The 24,252-nt window shown below is 35.4% G+C and overlaps 1 protein-coding gene across 1 annotated transcript; it reads left to right on the forward strand.

The window, feature by feature from the left end:
• The first annotated feature begins 13,534 nt into the window (after positions 1 to 13,534).
• LOC130053482 (multiple epidermal growth factor-like domains protein 6) lies at positions 13,535 to 23,017 on the forward strand. The gene is made up of 6 exons (XM_056160795.1): positions 13,535 to 13,578; positions 14,517 to 14,575; positions 14,704 to 14,835; positions 16,246 to 16,311; positions 21,962 to 22,010; positions 22,948 to 23,017. The coding sequence occupies exons 1-6, from the start codon at positions 13,538 to 13,540 to the stop codon at positions 23,015 to 23,017; spliced, it is 417 nt and encodes a 138-aa protein (XP_056016770.1). The 5' UTR covers positions 13,535 to 13,537.
• The last annotated feature ends 1,235 nt before the right edge of the window (positions 23,018 to 24,252 follow it).

Here is a 24,252-nt window from a genome sequence, read left to right on the forward strand (position 1 = left end):
TCGGGGGTGGGGGGATGGGGGTGGGGGTGGGGGTGGGGTGGGTTTACATGTGTTGGGACCCAAACATAGGTCACCGTGTCCTCCTTCTAGAATTTAATGACAATATGTATTCAAAATGTGTTAAAATGTATTTGGATCATGTCTTGCACAATTTAAGGCCTAGGACCATCAAGCTTGGTCTGTTGATGCATCTTGTGAGGCTGACCTCCATGAAACCCGGTCTGCTGTAGAACTTGTAGTATGTAAACATGGGTATGTATTGTACACATGTAATTCCCGATGGGTGTATCATCTACCCTAGCGATACACTATACAATCATAAACTCATATTTTATGTAACTTTTCCCAGGAAAAGTTGGAATGGAACTGTGTAGAATCTCCTTAAAGAGACACTACAGCTCACTTTGCGCAAAAATCATGAAATGACAATTTTCCCAGCGCTTTCTCAATTTGTGTTGCATTGTTGAATGCATGAACTTTGCGAAAATAACACTTATCTAGAGTTTGAAATTCTATTTTTAGCGTAAAAATTAATACTTTTTGATGGCCTATACAAAAAATATCGAATCTCCTTTCGGTCTTCAGACGCATGCGCATAGACAGTAAACAATGCAGCATGTCGTCCAGTGAGAGAAAGTGTAGTGGATAGATCCAGAATTTTAACAAATTCTGTGAGAAAAGAGGTAACAATTGAATGACGTAAAACTCATACATGAACTAAAATTTGGTTTGGGATCATTATGACAGTTGGAAAACAAAGAGCTAGGAGAAAAGCACGCAGGACTCAGTCAGTCAGTGGCGGATCTAGGATTTCCGAAGGAGTACATGTGAGTAAAATATTAGCCAAAGTATCGGCCATTCTGGGTGCAAAACTTGGATTTTCACTCACAATTTGTGGCGAAAAAAAGGGGTGTGTGTCTTGGCCCCCTCTAAATCTGCCATTGAGACTAACCGCAAAGACACTGCTTTGAACACTGTTAAAAGTAAGTGCTATTTTTATCTGCATACGACACATGTTAATTATAAAAACATTGGTCAATAAGAATATGGAAGGGTTTTCTGTTAAAATAATGATGTATATGATTACTTATTTATATTATAATGAGCATGGAATAATCTTATATTTGAAAGGTTAGTGTGGACCCCCTTGAAGGGGAATTTCAATAATTTCCTACACAAAACCTTTGCTGTCATTCAAAATCACGTGATGTAAATAAGCATTCAAAAATCCGAGTCAGCATGAAGAAACCTTTAAATTCCGGACGATCTTCAAAGAGCAGTTGAGAGTAAATTGATGCATCCCAATTGCTCAAAATTGTCAGTTTCGATATGATTTTTATCATTTTATCAATACGTGTTTTAAAAAACACTTTATTAACATGTGGAAAATGAGCTGTAGTGTCTCTTTAAGAATGTTCACTCCTGAGCACAAATGTTTTGAGACAGTTTTGTAAAGTGTATTTATATTATCTACATGTATAATGAATTACATGATAAGTACAATATGAATTAATGGATCAGATGGCTTTGCAACCAGGAGATCCATGTTGGATTCTAGAACCCTTCACTGCGTCAAAGTGACCACTCCTTCTCCACGTGCCTGGCGTTACAAACGAATGTCTACCTACCCTTAAATACCACCAGCTGTAAAACGTAGTTCCAATTATTTCATATAGAGCAACAAGATTTAAAACTTTTTAGATTTGAAATCAGAGGATAGATTTTATTAGTGTATTAGATATTGGTTATGACCAAAAAAAAATTGTTTTGTGCAGTGTTAAAATTAAATCTATGATAAAGGACAAAGGGTAGTGACAAGAATACCAGTACTCGGAGATTTTTTTCTTTCATAAAACATAAAATGTGCAATGCAGTTTAAGGGGGGTACAACATCATCATAATGATACTTTTGAAATTTGAATGAATATATAAATATCAACAATATACTGTAAGTGATTTTAATTTCGTGGTGCTAAAAGTTTGCGGTTTTTCAAATTGGTCTAATTGCGGTGGTTTTATTTTCGCGGAATTCAAATTTGATTTTGTTTACTGGTGATTGTTGAAATAGCAATGTGTCACCCTTGCAAAATGATTGTGGTTGTTTTAATTTCGCGGAAAAATCTCCGACCACGAACACAGCGTAATTAAAATCACCGCAATCATATACCCATTTGCAGTATGTATATTCCTTTTAAATCTAGTCACCTAGCTGGGTAGCTCAATAGGTTTACGGGTTGACTACCGATTTTTAATTCATTCATACAAGTGTAGCAGGTTTTTACTTTTTTTTCTTTGATTGTTTCTACTAAAACTACATTTTTTCACTAAATTAGGGAAATTTGAAAAATTTCCATTCAGTTGTACATATCGTCCACTCTTCATCCATATCAGATTTCGCTGGTGTTATCCTTCCTGATAATGGGAAAATGCAACGAGATGTATTTATTTGCTTATGAATGTACCTGTAAATATTGTGTTTTATGTTTCAGTTTTTATGCCTTTGATCTTTTTAAAAATATGACATTGTTTTGTTTTAATGAGAAAATCATTACTTATTAGAATATTACTGAATGGGATTTTGTATTCATGATATTGCATGTTTTCTGTGTAAAATGTATGCTTATGTTTGTTCATGACATGACAAGAAATAACTTACAGAACAATGATGTTTCCCTCTTAATATTGACTAGTACCCATCAGATAACTTATTTATTATATACTTGCCTTGTCATTTTATGGGGTTTCTTTTTCAACTGAAAATTAAACATTTCAAACATTTATCGATGTCAATTAGTTTTTCTGAAAGTCAAATCAGCAGGGAATGTACAAGAATAAAATATTTGAATGCATTACAAAATGTATGAACGTGTGGTTCTGTACAGAAAGAATGCATCACCTTTATGAAGGAGTTCCAGTAAGAAATCAAGAGGTTTAACGGTGATCTCACAACACTTATAGGAAAAAAATCCAAACCTTCATTGTGTTGTATCAGCTCTTACTTCGACATGGGTCCTCAGTCTTCTGTTAAGTGACTTTCATTGCTATTGGAGGGATTTACTAGCCTACTCGAGCTTAATTCAAACAGACATCAGGATCATGAAGAGGTAACTTTGATTTTCGATGCTTCACGTCGATGTTAATGTTACTCTGGTGATTAAATCTTACGAAATATTTTATTTTGGACCGTTTCACAGCTGTAGTATTATATATGATTACCTTGTTTTAAACTGTAACGGGCAAATGTCTCGACACTTGGATTTAGAGGAGAACAAGACGCGGATATCATTCTTAACTGAGTGTTGCTCAATGATTTATTTTTGGTTTGAAGACATAAATCCGTTATCAGAATGCAGGGAGCACTCAACAACATAATGTGCTGTGCCTCAAATTCACTGCTGTGTAGGTTTGCGATAGATGTTGCTTATGAAAAGGTTCAGTCTACTTCAAGTTCAAGTCTACACCCTGTGTTTCATACAAATATACTTTTATTATTGCATCCCATCTTTTTAATTACAAACAAACTTTACAGTGTCTAGATATAGACCAACATATGCAATATCCACCTACATATTCTTGTTCTTCTTTCAATTTTAGTCCAGTTGGACATTACATTACTGGTGATTTCATTATAGTTGAAAATGAGGACCTCAAATCATAGTGTCACACAGAAAGGTCTAAAATTCAGAGAGCCGGATTTTTCCATTGGCGACAGAACTATCTCTAATATGAACTCTGTCGAAGATTAATTATGGGAGACGTTGGGCAAAATATGGGGAAGACTTGGATTCTTTCTCAGAATGAATAAGGAAATCTCAAATTAGATACATCAAAACAAAAGTGTGTACCATCTAACTTCTGTGTTTAGTAAACCAGAAGTAAGTGATGAAAGAATTAATCAAATAGATTACATGAGGAATATGTTTTAGTTCCAGCTGACAAAGTTTGTAACAACATAAATGTCTTTGTAAGACTCATTATTGCAACTGTGTTTTAAACGAACTTGGCATTAATTCCATATTTGGTAATCCAACTTACACCCCCAATTCCCTTTCAAAAGATGAAATTCTTCAAAATCTTGCTTCAATTTTAAACGCATTTGATTTCAAATGAAACAAATGATTATGATTTGCCTTACCTATGCTGGATTCCAAAACTTTACAAAAAGAGATACATTTACATAGCAGGTTCCCAAAAATATTAACAGGTGTGCTGGAGAAATTCAGACGTATTATACCACAATGTATGCAAGAAGTGGTGTAAATGTTAATTCTAAAAAAAATCCAGAGAACTTAGTAAATTTGAAATTGCAAATCTTTTACCAAATCAACAATATCGAAACGTACGGCTTCTCAAAACTTTAAACGATCCTTTGTCACAATAAAGTAAAAACAAGGCGTTTTCATTTAACAGCCAATTGTTTTTCAATGAAAATAGAACACGGAAATATTCATATCTTGTGATCAGTCACCCTAAAAACTACTTGTAGCTACGTACTTCGTTACTAGCTTTAAAATACGGATGTATATTTAATTGCTGTTATAAAATTTAGAAATTCATTTCAAAATTAAGGATTATCTCCCTCACGCATAGTTCTTATCCTTAGACGAATTTGACTCCCAATTTCAAACATTTCGGTTGAGCATCACTGAAGATACATTATTTGTCGAAATGCGCATCTGGTGCATCAAAATTGGCACAGTATAAGTTTTACATTGTTAAACACCACTCTGATTCTCCGCACAATTACTCCGAAGTTGATATTAAAAAGATGGTTACCTATAGTTCCTCATCAGTAATATGTACGTAGTCGTCGATGATCAGGTCTTCCAACGTTCTGTATGAATTCCCACGGGCACAGGTTGTGCTCCATATTGTCAGGCCCGTTTTTTGTATTCTTATGAGGCAGAATTTATTCAAAAGAAATATAAATGATTTGGTCTTCAACTCGACATTTAGATATATCAACGTTTTATTTAGTAGTATGAAAAATACTCATTTTCATTTAAATGTCGATTCAATATATCCCAATGAAAAAAAAAATACCCCAAAAAGCAGTAATTCTTATCTGCATCGTATTTAGATATTTTATTGAACATAGATGGTAAAAGCGAATTGATACACAACTTTATGACAAACGATATGTCGTCAGCTTGTCCATTGTAAACTTCCTATATTTGTAGTAATATCCCATTATTACCTGCATATATAACGTTTATGTCTCAATTGATTCTATTCACGGGTGCATGCTCTACGTATGATCAATTTTAAATCGAGGCAGACTACAGACAAATAAATTGTGTTGCATGGGTTTCCACAGTTTCTGTGGTCATTATAATGAACTAATTTGCAAATACAAACTATTATTGGGTCTACATGTGATTCATACCGACTGTTAGTCCGTTCTTTACATATTGATTATGACTACGATTAAATGTTTATGGCACACTGTTGAGTTGAGTGTTACCTGAGTTGTGATACACCACTGATTTGAGTTTTACTCGACCTTTGTTACACCGCTGAGTTGAGTTTAATCCGAGTTTTGTTTTTCTGCCGCGTTGAGTGTTATCTGAGTTTCGTTACACCACTGAGTTGAGTGTTATCTGAGTTTCGTTACACCACTGAGTTGAGTTTTATCACTCTGCTGAGTTAAGTTTCTTCAACGTTGATTATATGTACATGTGTGCTGAATATCTTCTGCAGGGTTTGAATATATGTACTGCAAAACAGGAAGAAATTCATCATATCGAGGATGTTGTCAGGATATGGACAACATAATCATTTATTATAATATTCTGATTTATCTGTTTGTCATTTGATATTGAAATACGAGCTTCAGAGCAACATGCCGTTTCAGTCTGTACATCAAAAGAAGAAAATTTTATTTTCATTCATAGTATTTGTTATGCATACTGTAGTACCTGTTTTGGGAGAAAAATGTGAAAAGTAAGTACTGTATTGAAATACACGTACCATGATTGCAAATCAAAATATTTACTAATCTCTAATACGAATATGTGCATAGTTATCGCATGATACGAATATTGAAAATGCGTAGTCTTCATGGGCAGTAGAAAAAATCGAAAATCCTAAGTTGGATAATTTGGAAAAATTAATAAACATGCATTTTGAATCTCGAAAAGCTTTTTGTTTTAATCAAAACTATTATTCTTGTTGACATCAATAGGAAACATGTTTTTAAAAAAATGAAATGTTTAAAAGGTTTAAAATTCTTTAAACAACAAATTCAATGAAAGAGATCATGAAATCAATGGTGGATATGTTGAATTGAAAATATATTTCAATTTAGAATTGTTCCCTTGAGAGACCCAATTTTAAGTTAATATCCCCAAATTGTAACTGTATTGTGATCAATTGGTAGGCCGCCTGTCAATCAAAATTTAAACAATAGATCTCAGGTGGAGTGACATCTGCAGAGACTGTGGTCTGGAGGGGCCCCAGAGAGGTGTTTTGATAACAATATCAGCCAATAATTGCCGGCATTCTTTAGATCCTAAGAAAGCCCAGTATACCCGAGGTTTGATAGCATTGACCTGTCCACAACTGCTATTTTCTCGTAAGTCAAAATTTAAAAAAAAGACCCTTGAACATTCAATTTTAATATACTCTTATTTTCCCTCTCTATATACGTGTATTATAAATTATACAATCAAAAATCAAACAACAATTTGCACCTTAACTTCTAAAATTTGTAAATAACTGAAATGATTTATATTATCAATTGATGATACCTCTATATTTCTGCTAGAAATTATTCATTGAGTCAGTGACAGAGAATGAGAGAGAGATAGAACTAGGGTGTAGACTGTGTTTTGTTTTGAACTTATTTTATTGATGCAATCAAAAGGATTGGGAACAACTTCTAACAACTTACAAGTCCCTCTCCTAAAATATTACAATATGTCATGCAAGGTGATAATTAACAGGTAAAATGTACAATGATTAAACGAGTCTACAAGTTTCTTCTATAACTTTATGAACAACTGAAAAAAATATTTATATTAGATGTAGTTTGCAGAGGTAAATTGACATCACCGCATAATAACAATTTTGTATCAATATCAACCAAGTCAAGCATGAAAAGGCGATTAAAAGATTATTTCTAGCTCTGGAGTAATTTTTACAAGCCAAAAAAAAAAAAAAAAAAAATGATATACATCTTCATTAATATGTCCACATGTACAAAACGGAAAATGTGTAATATTTCGTTTATAAAGATCATAATTAAGTATACAATTGTGTCTTAGCTTTGTATGAATAATGCTGATACATCGTTTTTCCAAAAGAGTAATATGATGGTGGTCTTGCAATGTCTATTATTATGTTTTTGTGGAATGAATTGACTGAGATGGCTTCTCTGGCTTCTACATTTAATAAATTCCACTGTTTTACAGAGTTAGGTACAAATGATTTTTTGAATAACTCTAGTCTGTATTTTGGAATATTAAATTTATCTTTGTTTCTAGTATTATAAAAGAATTAAATATTTTCATGTTTATCTGGAATAATTTCATTTATATAATCAGGGATGCTCTCATTGTAATTTTTAAACATAGTAGTCATTTTTGCGATATAACGTCTAGTTTGTAAAGTTTGCCAGCCTGTCAAATGTTAAAGGTATTCTCTAGATGCAAAAATAGGAAGACCAGTAACAATTCTAGCTACACACAATTGTACTTATACTGTGTATCAACTACCTTTAGGAATACAGCCATTATACAATCACCATGACCACAGAAGCTCTGCAGACATGTTCTGTTTATATCAAAATTATATTCAACACTCTGCTCTCCTAGCCAAGTAAATTTCAGGTAATTAACAATGACCATAGATGAGCTCCGCCCATATCTAGTGATCCGTGAAGAAACCGTAGGGTATTTGGGGGGTTATTTAAAAGAGTTATCGCGCGAATCAATTGAATTAATGATATTATTAATTCAATGGAAAAGAGTAATAATTCGATCATTGCGTACATTAATTGAATTGATGCGCACTACCATTTAATTGAAGGGAGCAATTATTCAATTAATTCGAGAATTAAGCAAATTGATGCACGTATTAATTGAATTATTGCTATCTTCAATTGAATTGAAGCGCGCATCAATTCAATTGTTGATATCATTAATGAATATAATTATTTTCAATTATTTGAATTTATGTAAATGTGGCGCTCCATACTTTTGAGGTTTTTAGAATTGATGCTATCTCGAAAAATATGCCTAACAGTTTCTAAACCTTTGTTATATTTCCAAACTACATTTTGCATTTGTTTTAAAATGAACGAATGAATAAGGAAAAAAAACAATTACATGCATAGAGATATACGTATAGCATAATCAACGGTTTAATTGAAATCGACAGTTTGTACGAGGAAGTACTTGATGAAATATATATATTACAGAATGAAAATCAATTATTCCTTGTGTATACTTGTGGGGATGTGAAGGTCAACAATTTACTTTCACACATAATTATCGTTCCTGAATGAGGGATAGTCAAACACACAAAATGTATAACGTGTGAAAATAATGAAACTGTCGATTATGAAAGGAAACCAAGAATAAAGAGGTAGAAAAAAAGATTAATGTGAATTTGCCAGTATTGACGATACATTTTGCAGCGTATGCCCCACTCAATACACAATTCTTCCTCTAAGTAATCGTATAGGAACCTTTTATAAATATTTATGGAGGTTATAAATTCATTTACAGTTCGATAAACATGCTTATGTATGTTGGTGATATGTTATACCATGTGTTTCATTTAGCCAAAGAAATAACTGATGTGCTGGTTACGTATGGAGCATCACCGAGAAACGTTGCATAAGTATACATTAGTATTGAATTCCAAGATTTCCCATATTCAATATCAGTAGGAGGTAGAAAAATTGAAAATGGATGTGACGGCATTCATTAGATTGGGTAATACACTGACTTATTCTTTAGGATGTAAGGCGGGTTATGGCGGCCCCAATTGTGGATTGCAATGCCCGTATCCACTGTACGGTTCGGGATGTCAAATGATATGTGAGTGTGATAGAGCTACATGTGACCGAACATCTGGATGTCTTGGAATGAGTAAGTTTAAATAGCTCTATGGCAACGGTAACTATTTATCTAGTTCTAATCCATCTTTCTGATGTTTTGTTGATCATAAACAATAATCAATTCACACAGGCTTTCAATGGAGTAATATATTTTGCTTATTCTATCAGGGGGCAATTCATATTCAAAGAGTTTTAGGAACAGAAATCTTGCCTTGAAAAGTTATCGTAGATGATTGATCAAAAAAGCTTAAAATCAGAAACGATTATAACATCGAGGTTGTTTTAAGTGAACTTTAGATTGTATGGCAACATGTACCAAATAATCAGTGATAATATCATAAGATATAAACGATGATGTTGTGAAAATATCCAAAGATATAAACGATGACGTTACTGGGTTTCAACCGTCTCGTTTAAAGTCAGTATTTCGTAAATTCAATCGTCGTTATAATAATCTTATTAGTACATTCAACCTGTTGTTATGTCAAATGTTGTGACATGTTTCGTACGATTTTTTAGAGACCGGTCACGGTCTCTAAAGTGATAGAGTGTTCGCTTCGTAACAGGGGGACCGGGAGCTCGATACCCACTCGTGTCATGGCCACATCAAACCTAAAACATCAACATAGATCTATAGTGATTGCTGCTTCGCCAAAAGCGTCGCAATTTGAAAATCGAGAATAACGGATGTTTTGGATATTGCCTTAAAAACGGATGTCCCGTGTCGCTTCAGGTGTTGCCACGTTAAAGAACCCTACTGCCAAAAGCGCTTGGCATAGGTCTAATATGTGGTACTTCATCTACTACTGGTGACATTTCAATATAAGTAAAATATTCACACCGGGACGGAAAACAACCAACCAATAATCAATTCTTAGAATTCTTTAGGTATTGATTTTGACTACGGATTACTTCGTTTATTTGGTCAAGATAGAGGATTCACGGCATGTATGATATGTCAACAGGAAATGATTTCTCCACCTAGGCACCCGATCCCACCTTTGGTATACCCAGGGATCCGTGTTTGCCCTACACTTCTTCTCTCTGAGACAAAAAAATCTTTGATGAAAGGTGAAAATAACGAATAGAGATCAATCCCATAACTCCTATAGGGGATACAAAATAGAGAGTTGGGCAAACGGGGACCCCTAGATATACCAGATGTGGGATTAGGTGCCTAGAGGGAGTAATCTTCCCGTGTCGACCGGTCACACCCGCCGTGAGCCATATATCGTGATCAGGTAAACGATGTAATTCGTAGTCAATTTCAATGTGTCAAGAGCGACCTAACAATATGAAAAATAAAAGATTGAAAATAATTATTGATATACTGCTACCAACTAGAGATTTTTCCTGCTCTCTAGAGTTCGAAAAATTATAAATATTGGAATATAAAATCGTAAAAGAATATAGTGTGGTGTCTTCAAATGGAATGATATATGCTTTACCCGTGATTCATAAGACATTTAAAGGTATTTCAAAGAATGTTTGTAAGATCATGTAAGTCCACATGCGAAGGGGGATAATTGATCATGTCCATGTATTAAGAAGATAACTATCATTAACTATGGATGTTTTTAAATTCACCTTAAGACTATAAGACTTTAATCAGAATTATATATCCTAGGAAAGTCGAAAAACAAAATAAAATAAAAAGTAAACGAATACCCCCCCTCCCCACGAATACCCCCCAACCCCAGAGAGTGATCAAAATGAAGATGGTAGGCAAATCTATAAATAGTACAAAACTTTTACTTCCAAGGTATTGTGAAACAAAATGAATGAACTATATTCAACGTTGTTACAATCTGAAGAACCAAACTACCCTGCGAAAGCGCTAAGTAATCACACGCACGCACACGCACGCACGCACGTACGCACACACACACACACACACACACACACACACACACACACACACACACACACACACACACACACACACACACACACACACACACACATATATATATATATATATATATATATATATATATATATAAAGAGACAGTCGTGATTGTTTACTTTGATATGTGTTTGTTTTGAATATATACAGGCACCGAACGAGGACAAATCATATATACCGAACAGGACAAAGAGATAATAGTAACCGGTGAAAGTGGTAATATGGTTTAATATCAAATTGGTTTACCTGATTAGAAATTAATTGATTTTTTTGTGATACTTGATAATGATTTGAAATTACAAATGTATTTGACAATGAATAGGAAACAAAACAACTAAACAACTACATATGATTTTAAAACGCGTAGTCAACTTCTTTAATCATTATCACATCGCATTTTTCAACGACAGATACATGTTATAACTTCAAACAAAAGCATCAGGAATGAAATGCTCATATATATATATATATATATATATATATATATATATATATATATATATATATATAATCCAAATAGAAAGAGTTGATATCACACAGTCAAAATAATTCAATAAAAAAGCAGGAAAATATACAGTTCCAAAATATATTTAAATCAAATTGAAATATATTTTGGAACTGTATATTTTCCTGATTTTTTATTGAATTATACATATATATATATATACGTCACCAAGATCGGTGAATGGCTTCATATTAAGGCCTTTTCTCAGCGCTTAGAGCCATAGAGAAGTGAGGGTTCTTTAGCGTGCCACACCTACTGTGACACGGGACATCCGTTTTTAAGGTCATCTCCGAGGACCCGTGACATTCACACCTGATTGCCGAGCATTTGGCAATGAAACTATCCCTACCTGTTTTAACAACTTAGGTGCAAGGTGAAGATAACGAACAGTGATCAATCTCATAACTCCTACAAGCAATACAAAATAGATAGTTGGGCAAACACGGACCCCTGGACACACCAGAGGTGGGATCAGGTGCCTAGGAGGAGTAAGCATCCCCTTTTGACCGGTCACACCCGCCGTGAGCCCCATATCCCGATCAGGTAAATGGAGTTATCCGCAGTCAAAATCAGTGTGCCAAGAACGGCTTAACAATCAGTATGAAACACGTCAGACAGCATTTGACCCAATGCGCGGTTGTATTGACGAACTAGATCGTTATAACGACCATAGAATTTGCGAAATGCTGACTTCAATCGAGACTGTTGAAATCCCTGTACCATCAACTTGTTTGTCAGTAGCTTACCTCGTTTTAAAAACTGACTATACCCAGAACAAGCTCTTGCATATCGAATCAGTTGAGATATACAAACACCATATGCAGGTGATAATGGAATATTGCTACATAAATGTGGGAAGTTGACGATGGAAAAGCTGAAATCATCCCGTTTGTCATACAGTTGAGTTGTTAGTTTGCCGTTAATGTCACAGCCGGTATTCGAACCCCGGCCTTCCGCATGCAGGGCGAACGCTCCTGCCTCTCGACCACCAATCGGGGCATGCTACAGAGAAATAAGCTGATACCACAAAGCTTTCAACAGTATCGTTTGAAGTCAGCACTTTGCAAATTCGATGGTTATTATAATGATCTAATTGGCAAATACAACCTATCAATGGGTCAAAGGCTGTCTGACGTGTTTCATTCCAATTGTAAGACTGATCTTAACATGTTGATTTTGACCATGGATTACTCCATTTACCTGATGAAGATATTGGGCTCACAGCAGATAAGACCGGTTAATAGCGGATGCCTCCCTCTCTTAGGCACCAGATTCCACCTCTGATATGTCCAGGTGTCCGTGTTTGCTCTTCTGTTAATTTTATATTCTTTATAGGATTTATGAGATTGCTCACTGTTCATTATCTTCACCTTTTTATTGTGCATTTTATATGCAGCCTTGTTAGCCAAATACAATAGAATGTAAAGAAAAACTACTATTTGGTTTGTTTTGTTCAATGTGTAATTATTTATGGTAAATTGATCGTTGATTTTACTTTTGAGTTTTGCTACTCTGCTGAGTTGAGTTTTTATCTGAGTTTTTTCTTTTTACTTTTATTACACGACTGAGTTAAGTTTTTCTGAGTTTTGCTACTCTGCTGGGTTAAGTTGTATCTGAGTTTTGCTACTCTGCTGGGTTAAGTTTTATCTGATTTTTGCTACTCTCTGTGCTAAGTTTTATTTGAGTTTTGCTACTCTGCTGGGTTAAGTTTTATCTGAGTGTTCTTAAAAAGATAAGTTAAAGATTTTCCGATCTTTACCACTCTGCTGAATTGAGTTTCTTAAAAGTTGATTATATGTACACGTGCGTTGAACATCTGCTGAGTTTGAATATATGTACTACAAAACAGAAAGAAATCAATCTAATTGAGGCTGTTTTCAGGATATAAATAACATATTTATTATAACATTCTGATTTATTTAAGATATAAATAACATATTTATTATAACATTCTGATTTATCTGTTTGTCATTTGATACTAAAACACCAGCTTCAGATAAACATGCTGTTTCAGTCTTTATGTCAAAAGAATAAACTTCTATTTTCATTCATAGTATTTGCCATGCATACAGTAGCATCTGTTTCGGGAGAGGAATGTGAAAAGTAAGTACTGCATTTAATATGAATATAACGTTGGAGTCATATTCAATTTCTAAAAGGAAGTAATATATGTAAAACTTATACGGTACCAATTTTGATGCACCAGATGCGCATTTCGACAAATAATGTCTATTCAGTGATGCTCAACCGAAATGTTTGAAATCCGAAATAACAATGCAGTTTTAGAGCTATTATAGGGGAAAAACAGTATGCCAAAAAAGTGGAGTCAAATTCGTCTAAGGATATGCGTGAGGGAGATAATCCTTAATTTTGAAAATGAATTTCTAAATTTTATAACAGCAATTAAATACATATCCGTATTTTCAAGCTAGCAATGAAGTACTTAGCTACTGGGCTGTAGAGACCCTCGGGGACTAACAGTCCACCAGCAGAGACCTCGACCCAGGGGTCATAATGTAAAACTTATTCGGTACCAATTTTGATGCATCAGATGCGCATATATCTAATTTGTGATAGAATATTTCTCAACAATTTCGGCGTGGGACTAATCCACCCTCCCCGAAATTCATTTGAAGTTTTTTAGAATTGATATCTCGAAAATGTACTGAACAGTTCTAAACAATTAATAAATTTCCAAACTACATTTGACATTTTGTTCCAAAATGAACGAAAGGATTAGAAAATACTGGACTGTATAGCACAATTGGCTGCTTGAAATCGACAATTTGTCCTTCAAGAGTTTAGTATTATAAGGATTGTCAAACACATAAAATGTAGAACATGTAGAAATAATCAAACTGTTGATTAAGAAAGAAAACCGAGAACAAATGATGAATTACCCACCCAACAAACAATTCCTCCTCAATGCAATCGTGCCGTTTATAAATATTGATGAAAGCTCTAAATTCATTTTAAATTCGATGAACATGGTTGTCTGTGTTTGAGGTGTTGTTATAATTATATACATATATTTCATTTAGCGAAGGAAATAATTGCTGTGCTGGTTACGTATGGAGCATCACCGAGGAACGCTGTATAGGTATACGTTAATATCATATGACATTATTTCTTATATTCAGTATCAATAGGATGTAGAAAAATGAAAATAGATGTGACGATATTCTTTAACTGTTTAAGACCAATTAACGCTTTTTTTATATTCTTCAGGATGTATGGCGGGTTATGGCGGTCTGAATTGTGCATTCCAATGTCCTTATCCACTGTATGGTCCGGGATGTCAAAGGATATGCGAGTGTGATAGAGCTACATGTGACCGAACTAGTGGCTGTCTTAGAACGAGTAAGTTTAAATAGCTCTATGGCAATGGTAATTATTTATCTAGTTCTAATCCATCTTTCTGATGATTTGTTGATCCTAAACAATAATGAATTCAAACACAGGCTTTCAATGGAGTATATAGTTTGCTTATTGTATCAGGAGCAATTTCATATTCAAAGAGTTTTAGGAACATAAATCTTGCCTTGAAAAGTTATCGTAGATGATTGATCAAAAAAGCTTAAAATCAGAAAAGATGAAACCATCGAGGTTGTTTTAAGTGAACTTTAGATTGTATGGCAACATGTCGTAAAATAATCACAGGGAAAATATCCGAAGATATAAACGATGATGTTACTGGGTTTCAACAGTCTCGTTTAAAGTCAGCATTTCGCAAATTCAATCGTCTTTGTAAGGATCTTATTCGTACATTCAACCTGTTGTTATGTCAAATGTTGTGACATGTTTCGTACGAAATTTTAGAGAGCGGTCGCGGTATCTAAAGTGATAGAGCGTTCGCTTCGTAACCGGGCGACCGGGAGCTCGATACCCACTCGTGTCATGGCCACATCAAACCTAAAACGTCAACATAGATAGTGGTTGCTGCTTCGCCAAAAGCGTGGCAATTTTGGAATCGAGAATCACGGATGTTTTGGATATTGCCTTAAAAACGGATGTCCCGTGTCGCTTCAGGTGTTGCCACATTAAAGAACCCTACAGCCAAAAGCGCTTGGCATAGGTCTAATATGTGGTACTTCATCTACTACTGGTGACATTTCAATATAAGTAAAATATTCACACCGGGACGGAAAACAACCACCTAACCAACAAGGTTGAACCAACCAACGACATATTCTTATACTTCTTTAGTTATTGATTTTGGATCAGCTCTTTAGACGAATAAGGCATGTCCTAATTCACTCTACTTTTAACATTGATTGGCAAGCCTAAAGACCAAAAACATGTAGTCTGCGTTGTAAATACGTTTGTAGATTAGTAAAGGTGTAGTGCTAGATGTATTTATATGTAGTTTTTGTTATTATGCTCTGGAGGTGGGGTGGGGTGGGTGGGGTGAGGGGGGTGGGGGGGTTGTAGTGCTAGATGTATTTATATGTAGTTTTTGTTATTATGCTCTGGGGGTGGGGGGGGGGTGAGGGGGGTGGGGGGGTTGTAGTGCTAGATGTATTTATATGTAGTTTTTGTTATTATGCTCTGTTGATATTGGCCACATTATGTAATTCTTTTCGTTTGTCCTGAAGAAGGGACGGGGCGTCCCGAAAATTTGACAATCTCGTTGTTCGTGTCGTTGGCTATTTTAGTGCTTTGTATATATATATATATATATATATATATATATATATATATATATATATATATATATATATACAGTCGTGATTGATTACTTTGATATGTGTTTGTTTTGAATATATACAGGCACCAAACGAGGACAAATCATATATACGAAAGAGGACAAAGGGATAATAGCAAGCAGTGAAAGTGGTAATATGGTTTAATATGAAATTAGTTTACCTGATTAGAAAAGAATTAATTGTTTTGTGATTGTAATGAAGTTCTTTTGGATCCACCAAGGGATTATCAATGCACTCATTATCCTTTTCCGAATGATCTGCAATACATACTGCTGCTATAACTTGCTTCTCATTCTCTTCATCTCTTTCAAACCAGCGTTTTAGCATGTTGACATGGTAAACTTTTGGTACCGCTGTTGTCATACCGTACTCTGTAGTCTATCGGACTTACTTTTTCCAATACAGGAAAAGGTCCTTTCCACTGTGCCACTATTTTCTTTGTACTCGTCGGTAACAAAACCAGGACTTTATCTCCGACTGCAAATGACCAATTTCTCACATTTCGGTCGTAATACCTTTTCTGGTCCGTTTTACTGCCCTGTTCCTTCTCTGATACGAGATCTGCCATCTTTGCCAGTTTCTCGCGCATCTCAATGATGTAACTGAGTACTGAGGGTTGTAACTGACGACTTTCGTCTTCCTCACCATCGATGCTTTCTCTAAGAATAGCAAGTGGTCCTCTGACGTTTCTCCCATACATCAGCTCAAATGGTGCAAAGCCTGTCGATTCATGCGGAACTTTCCTATAAGCAAATAGGAGATATGGCAAAAGCTTATCCCACTTACCTGGCTCATCCTGTGCGTAGATTTGGAGCATCCTCTTTAAAGTCCTATTAAACTGCTCGATCAGACCATTTGCTTGAGGATGATACGGAGATGTGTTTAACTTGTGTATGCTCAACAGTCGACATAACTCCGACATCAGGGATGACATGAAGTTTGTACCTTGATCTGATAAAATCTCTTTTGGTACACCTACCCTCGAGAAAACCTCAACCATTGCCTCCGCGACAACTTCTGCTTCCTGACGTTTTAAAGGTATTGCTTCAGGGTACTTAGTAGCATAGTCACAAATTACCAATACGTACTGATTTCCCCTTTTGGTTCTAGGTAATGGTCCTACCATGTCTATTGCTATTCGCTGGAAAGGTACGTCAATTCTAGGAACTTGAATTAACGGAACTTTACTCACCTTGGTTTTCGAAGTTCCTTTTTGACATTTCGGACAGAATCTACACTATTTCTTATTGTCGTCGAGAATTCCTGGCCAAAAGAAATATTTCAGTATTCTTTCCCTGGTTTTCTTTATTCCAAGATGACCCTCCATAGGAATATCGTGGGCCAGTGGGAGAATTTGACTGCGAAATTTCGCTGGTACCAGTAACTGTTTTACCATTTTCTTGGTTGCATCTGATTTAAAATGTCTGTATAACATACCTTTCTCAAGTGATATGTAGCCACCTCCGTCTTTGGGAGTACCATCACCAACTCGTTTTATGTAGACATCCAACGTAGGATCATTTCTTAGCTCCTCAATCCATTCCTCTCTAGAGTAGTTTTTACCAAATTCCTGACCAATGTCTACCATTTCCTTCTGAACTGGCTTTCTTTTTGCCTATGACCTTGTCTCCTCAGCCTGACAAGTGTCTGTTACTGACTTTGACATTTTCTCAATGTTGTTCCTTTCGTGTGTAATTCCCTATTATCAAATCTGCAAATGGTGTATTCATGACTAAAGCCACCACCCTACCTTTGACATAGGTTGTATCGACTTCAGTCCACACTTCCGGACATTTCTCCAAACATCCGTTTGACAGGGTCACCTCACTTACGCCCACTGTTAAATCGTCTCTTCTGATTAACTTCTCTGCCACCAGAATAGATGTACACCCAGTGTCACGCAAAACAGATGCTTCCTTACCATTCACCATTCCCGACTCAACCCTAAGTCCACTCTTCTTTGTGTCCTTATGGAATCCTTTTGCTTCCACCGCCATGGGCAACTCTAAAGTGTGTCCCTTTCTTGTCATTGTTGGTGAATACACTATACCTGCTTTTTTCTGTGATTGACCAGGTTTAGGTTTTCCTCCCCACTGTTTTTCAGCATTTGCATCTTTATCCGTCGATTTGCGTAATGGACATTTGCTTATGAAGTGACCTATTCTATGACACAAGAAGCACTTCTTTTCAGATTTACTTTGTGGATTACCCGACACAGGTTTCTGTTCATGAGACTTACCTCTACTGCCCCTCGGATTACCCTGTGCATGAACTTTGTTTATGATCACAGGCTCACGATGTGCATTCTGGTATGCTTCAGCAAGCTCGATCATTTCATCTGCTGATTTTGGTTTTCTTTCTTTCAACCATACCTGTTGATCAGCTGCTCCCTCATAAGCACATCTACTAACACTACAAAATTCTCGCCAACTCTCTCCATCCGACACCAGTGCTCGAAATAATTCAATGAACGAGTGTAAAACTGTTTGAATGTTTCATTCGGATCTTGTTTACATGCCCTAAACTTATCATTGTAAGTACTAGCCGTCAAATCATACATTTTGAGTATGGCCTTCTTAATGACGTCATAATCATTTGACTCAAATTCCCTCAACCGTGCGTAACTATCAAGTGCCTTACCCGTCAATTGTGGAACTAGTCGTATTGCCCACTTTGCCTTTGGCCACTTATGCAGATTAACCAGTCTTTCAAATGACCTGATAAAAACATCTATATCTTCACCTTCTACATATTTTGGAAGTAGATACTTTACCTCATGCTTCTGTTCTTTGGTCTCACTATCACCCGGTTTACCCTTGGCTTTCATTGCCTGTTCCTGTAGATCTAATTCTCTCATTTTTACCTGTAACCTTTTCTCCTCCATTTCCCCTTCTACGTCCAGTTTCTGTTTTTCTGCATCTTTCTCCATGGCCATTCGTTGTAGTTTCATCTCTTGTTTCTTCTCCTCTCTCTGTGTAGCACGTTCATCTCTATCAACTGCCGTAGCATGGTTCCACAACTCGAGACACACTGACAAGTCCTGACCCTTCTCAACAGCGTCCTGAACCCACTGAGGCAATGACATTATCAACTGCACACCAGAGCAACAAAGGAAAAGAATCAATAAGCCAAACTTTCAAATTGCACTGAAATCAAAATTGCAAAAATTAAATTTATTTGATAGAATTTTTTCTGAACCACCGATATTCTACCAAATGTCTTTTCTCTAAATCAATTATCACAAAATCCCACCGCTGCCACCATATGTAATGAAGTTCTTTTGGATTTTGTGTCGGCAATAGAGAAAATGATAAATCGTAGAATAAATAAAAAGAAAATTTATTTAACAATAAGATAGGAAATATAAAGATGTTTGAAAAACAAAGAAATCACACTTTCACATACACACATCCATACTCTCTCACCGAGAAAGAAAATATAAATTGGTATAATAAACCTGGCAATATTGACAATCAATATAACGTATAACTGTCAAGACAATTCAATAACCAATACAGCAAATATGACGTTACCGGTACAGGCTGAAAATATAACTGGAAATAAATGTATTACAAAATGGTTCAAATAGTAGCAAATTCCGCTAACTACAGAAAAAGTTAAACAGTAGTAAATTACGTTTTGTGCAAATTTCTCAAATTCCTTTTTGATAAAATGTTAATTTACTGAAACTCAATATGAAAGTATGGCTACTCAGCACAATTCAATTTAACGCCACGTCACACTTGGCACAACCAGGCCTCCACACAGCGCGAACCTCCCCTCCGTTTCCAGTCCCAGACTCACAGGTCTCTCACTGAACAATGATACTGGATAACGCCGACTTCAAACCAATGGCAACACTAGGCCCACAAAATAACTGCCGAGTCCACCACGTGGAACACCCATGTACATTGCGGTCTCACGTGTTTTGATTCACACGCCGAGCACCTACTGAAACGCTGAGAGTACTGCCTGATATGGCCCAGATAGCTTCTTAAATCCCCTCTGCACTGAAATAGCAATTACTTAACCTAAAACCTATACACACAGCGACTTGGTTAACAACAAAATTGAAAATACAATACACGAGAAAATTAACCCAAAATCTCGCAAATATTTCACACAAAAATAGCTTACCGGCTGGAGAAAACCTATGCCCACACAGTAAAATGTTGTCTTTCTGGCTACCATTACCCAGACTAACTTCTGGAATTCGCCAAGAAAAGACCCCTGCTTGACAGCATGAAAACGTGGCCGCACGCGTGACAAACAGCTGCTACTCTGACTGACCAAACCAGTATGCTAAAAATAGCCTTATCGACCAACACTCACACTATGGAAACACCTTACAAGCATAAACAACGATTTACTGGGCAACACCACACAAACTAACTAAATGAAAATTAACTTCATCACAGTGATACTTGATAATGATTTGAAATTATGTGACAATGAGTAGGAGACAAAACAACTACATAATGATTTTAAAACACGTGGTCAACTACTTTGATCATTATCGCATCGCATTTTTCAATGACAGATACATGTTATAACCTCAAACAAAAATATAAGGAATGAAATGCTCATATCTATATATATATATATATATCTTATCAATTATCTGTCCACTATATAACATGTATACATATGTTTTGTTTGTTATCAGCTTTTGTAGTTTAGTTCTAGCGTTAGTTTCATTTTGTATTTGCATTTCTTTACTATGTAAATATTCTATCGTCCTCATCTGTCCCGATAATTTGACAATTCATTGTTGTTCGTGACATTGGTCATTTTCAGTGCTTTTTATAACCTTATTTATTTGACCTCGTATCTATTACATGTATTAGATCCGATACTTTGGACGTAGAGTTTTGTTGGATTTTTGTGATATCTATCTATCTATCTACAAGGTATCTATCTATGTATGAATAGGATTTATGAGATTGCTCACTGTTCATTATCTTCACCTTTTTATTGTGCATTTTATATGCAGCCTTGTTAGCCAAATACAATAGAATGTAAAGAAAAACTATTTGGTTTGTTTTGTTCAATGTGTAATTATTTATGGTAAATTGATCGTTAATTTTACTTTTGAGTTTTGCTACTCTGCTGAGTTGAGTTTTTATCTGAGTTTTTTTCTTTTTACTTTTATTACACGACTGAGTTAAGTTTTTCTGAGTTTTGCTACTCTGCTGGGTTAAGTTTTATCTGATTTTTGCTGCTCTCTGGGTTAAGTTCTATCTGAGTTTTGTTACTCTCTGGATTAAGTTTTATCTGATTTTTGCTACTCTCTGGGTTAAGTTTTATCTGATTTTTGCTACTCTCTGGGTTAAGTTTTATCTGAGTTTTGCTACTCTCCGGGTTAAGTTTTATCTAAGTTTTGCTACTCTCTGGGTTAAGTTTTATTTGAGTTTTGCTACTCTGCTGGGTTAACTTTTATCTGAGTGTTCTTACAAAGATAAGTTAAAGATTTTCCGATCTTTACCACTCTGCTGAATTGAGTTTCTTAAAAGTTGATTATATGTACACGTGCGTTGAACATCTGCTGAGTTTGAATATATGTACTACAAAACAGAAAGAAATCAATCTAATTGAGGATGTTTTCAGGATATAAATAACATATTTATTATAACATTCTGATGTATCTAAGATATAAATAACATATTTATTATAACATTCTGATTTATCTGTTTGTCATTTGATACTAAAACACCAGCTTCAGATAAACATGCTGTTTCAGTCTTTATGTCAAAAGAAGAAACTTTTATTTTCATTCATAGTATTTGTCATGCATACAGTAGCATCTGTTTCGGGAGAGGAATGTGAAAAGTAAGTACTGCATTTAATATGAATATAACGTTTGGGTCTAATTCAATTTCTAAAAGGAAGTAATATATGTAAAACTTATACGGTACCAATTTTGATGCACCAGATGCACATTTCGACAAATAATGTCTATTCAGTGATGCTCAACCGAAATGTTTGAAATCCGAAATAACAATACAGCTTTAGAGCTATTATAGGGGAAAACAGTATGCCAAAAAAGTGGAGTCAAATTCGTCTAAGGATATGCGTGAGGGAGATAATCCTTAATTTTGAAAATGAATTTCTAAATTTTATAACAGCAATTAAATACACATCCGTATTTTCAAGCTAGCAATGAAGTACTTAGCTACTGGGCTGTAGAGACCCTCGGGGACTAACAGTCCACCAGCAGAGGCCTCGACCCAGGGGTCATAATGTAAAATTTATACGGTACCAAATTTGATGCACCAGATGCGCATATATCTAATTTGTGATAGAATATTTCTCAACAATTTCGGTTTGGGCCTAATCCACCCTCCCCGAAATTCATTTGAGGTTTTTTAGAATTGATATCTCGAAAATGTACTGAACAGTTTTAAACAATTAATAAAATTCCAAACTACATTTGACATGTTGTTCCAAAATGAACGAAAGGATTAGAAAATACTGGACTGTATAACACAATTGGCTGCTTGAAATCGACAATTTGTCCTTCAAGAGTTTAGTATTATAAGGATTGTCAAACACATAAAATGTAGAATATGTAGAAATAATCAAACTGTTGATTAAGAAAGAAAACCGAGAACAAATGATGAATTACCCACCCAACAAACAATTCCTCCTCAATGCAATCATGACGTTTATAGATATTGATGAAAGTTCTAAATTCATTTTAAATTCGATGAACATGATTGTCTGTGTTTGAGCTGTTGTTATAATTATATTCATATATTTCATTTAGCGAAGGAAATAATTGCTGTGCTGGTTACGTATGGAGCATTACCGAGGAACGCTTTATAGGTATACGTTAATATCATAAGACATTATTTCTTATATTCAGTATCAATAGGATGTAGAAAAATGAAAATAGATGTGACGACATTCTTTAACTGTTTAAGACCAATTAACGCTTTTTTATTTTCTTCAGGATGTATGGCGGGTTATGGCGGTCTGAATTGTGCATTCCAATGTCCTTATCCACTGTATGGTCCGGGATGTCAAAGGATATGTGAGTGTGATAGAGCTACATGTGACCGAGCTAGTGGCTGTCTTAGAACGAGTAAGTTTAAATAGCTCTATGGCAACGGTAATTATTTATCTAGTTCTAATCCATCTTTCTGATTTGTTGTCGACCCTAAACAATAATGAATTCAAACACAGGTTTTCAATGGAGTATGTAGTTTGCTTATTGTATCAGGAGCAATTTCATATTCAAAGAGTTTTAGGAACATAAATCTTGCCTTGAAAAGTTATCGTAGATGATTGATCAAAAAAGCTTAAAATCAGAAAAGATGAAACAATCGAGGTTGTTTTAAGTGAACTTTAGATTGTATGGCAATATGTCGTAAGATAATCACAGTGAAAATATCCAAAGATATACACGATGATGTTACTGGGTTTAAACAGTCTCGTTTAAAGTCAGCATTTCGCAAATTCAATCGTCGTTATAATGATCTTATTCGTACATTCAACCTGTTGTTATGTCAAATGTTGTGACATGTTTCGTACGAAATTTTAGAGAGCGGTCGCGGTATCTAAAGTGATAGAGCGTTCGCTTCGTAACCGGGAGACCGGGAGCTCGATACCCACTCGTGTCATGGCCACATCAAACCTAAAACGTCAACATAGATAGTGGTTGCAGCTTCGCCAAAAGCGTGGCTATTTTAGAATCGAAAATCACAGCTGTTTTGGATATGACGTTAAAAACGGATATCCCGTGTCGCTTCAGGTGTTGCCACGTTAAAGAACCCTACTGCCAAAAGCGCTTGGCATAGGTGTAATATGTGGTACTTCATCTACTACTGGTGACATTTCAATATAAGTAAAATATTCACGACAGGACGTAATGCAACCACCTAACCAACAAGGTTGAACCAACCAACGACATATTCTAATACTTCTTTAGTTATTGATTTTGACTACGGATTACTTCGTTTACTTGATCAAGATGGAGAAATCACGGTGGGTGTGACCGGTCAACAGGAGATGATTTCTCCATCTAGGTACCCAATCCCACATTTGGTATACCCTGGGGTCCATGTTTGCT

Source organism: Ostrea edulis, chromosome 3 (genome assembly GCF_947568905.1).
Source record: "Ostrea edulis chromosome 3, xbOstEdul1.1, whole genome shotgun sequence".
Taxonomy (NCBI): domain Eukaryota; kingdom Metazoa; phylum Mollusca; class Bivalvia; order Ostreida; family Ostreidae; genus Ostrea; species Ostrea edulis.

Coding starts and splice junctions, on each gene's coding strand:
- LOC130053482 (XM_056160795.1), top strand. CDS start 13,538: ATGCATACAGTAGCATCTGTTTCGGGAGAGGAATGTGAAAA. Junction 16,312..21,961: donor AATAGCAAGCAGTGAAAGTG/GTAATATGGTTT, acceptor TTTCATTCATAG/TATTTGTCATGCATACAGTA. Junction 22,011..22,947: donor TCGGGAGAGGAATGTGAAAA/GTAAGTACTGCA, acceptor TATTTCATTTAG/CGAAGGAAATAATTGCTGTG.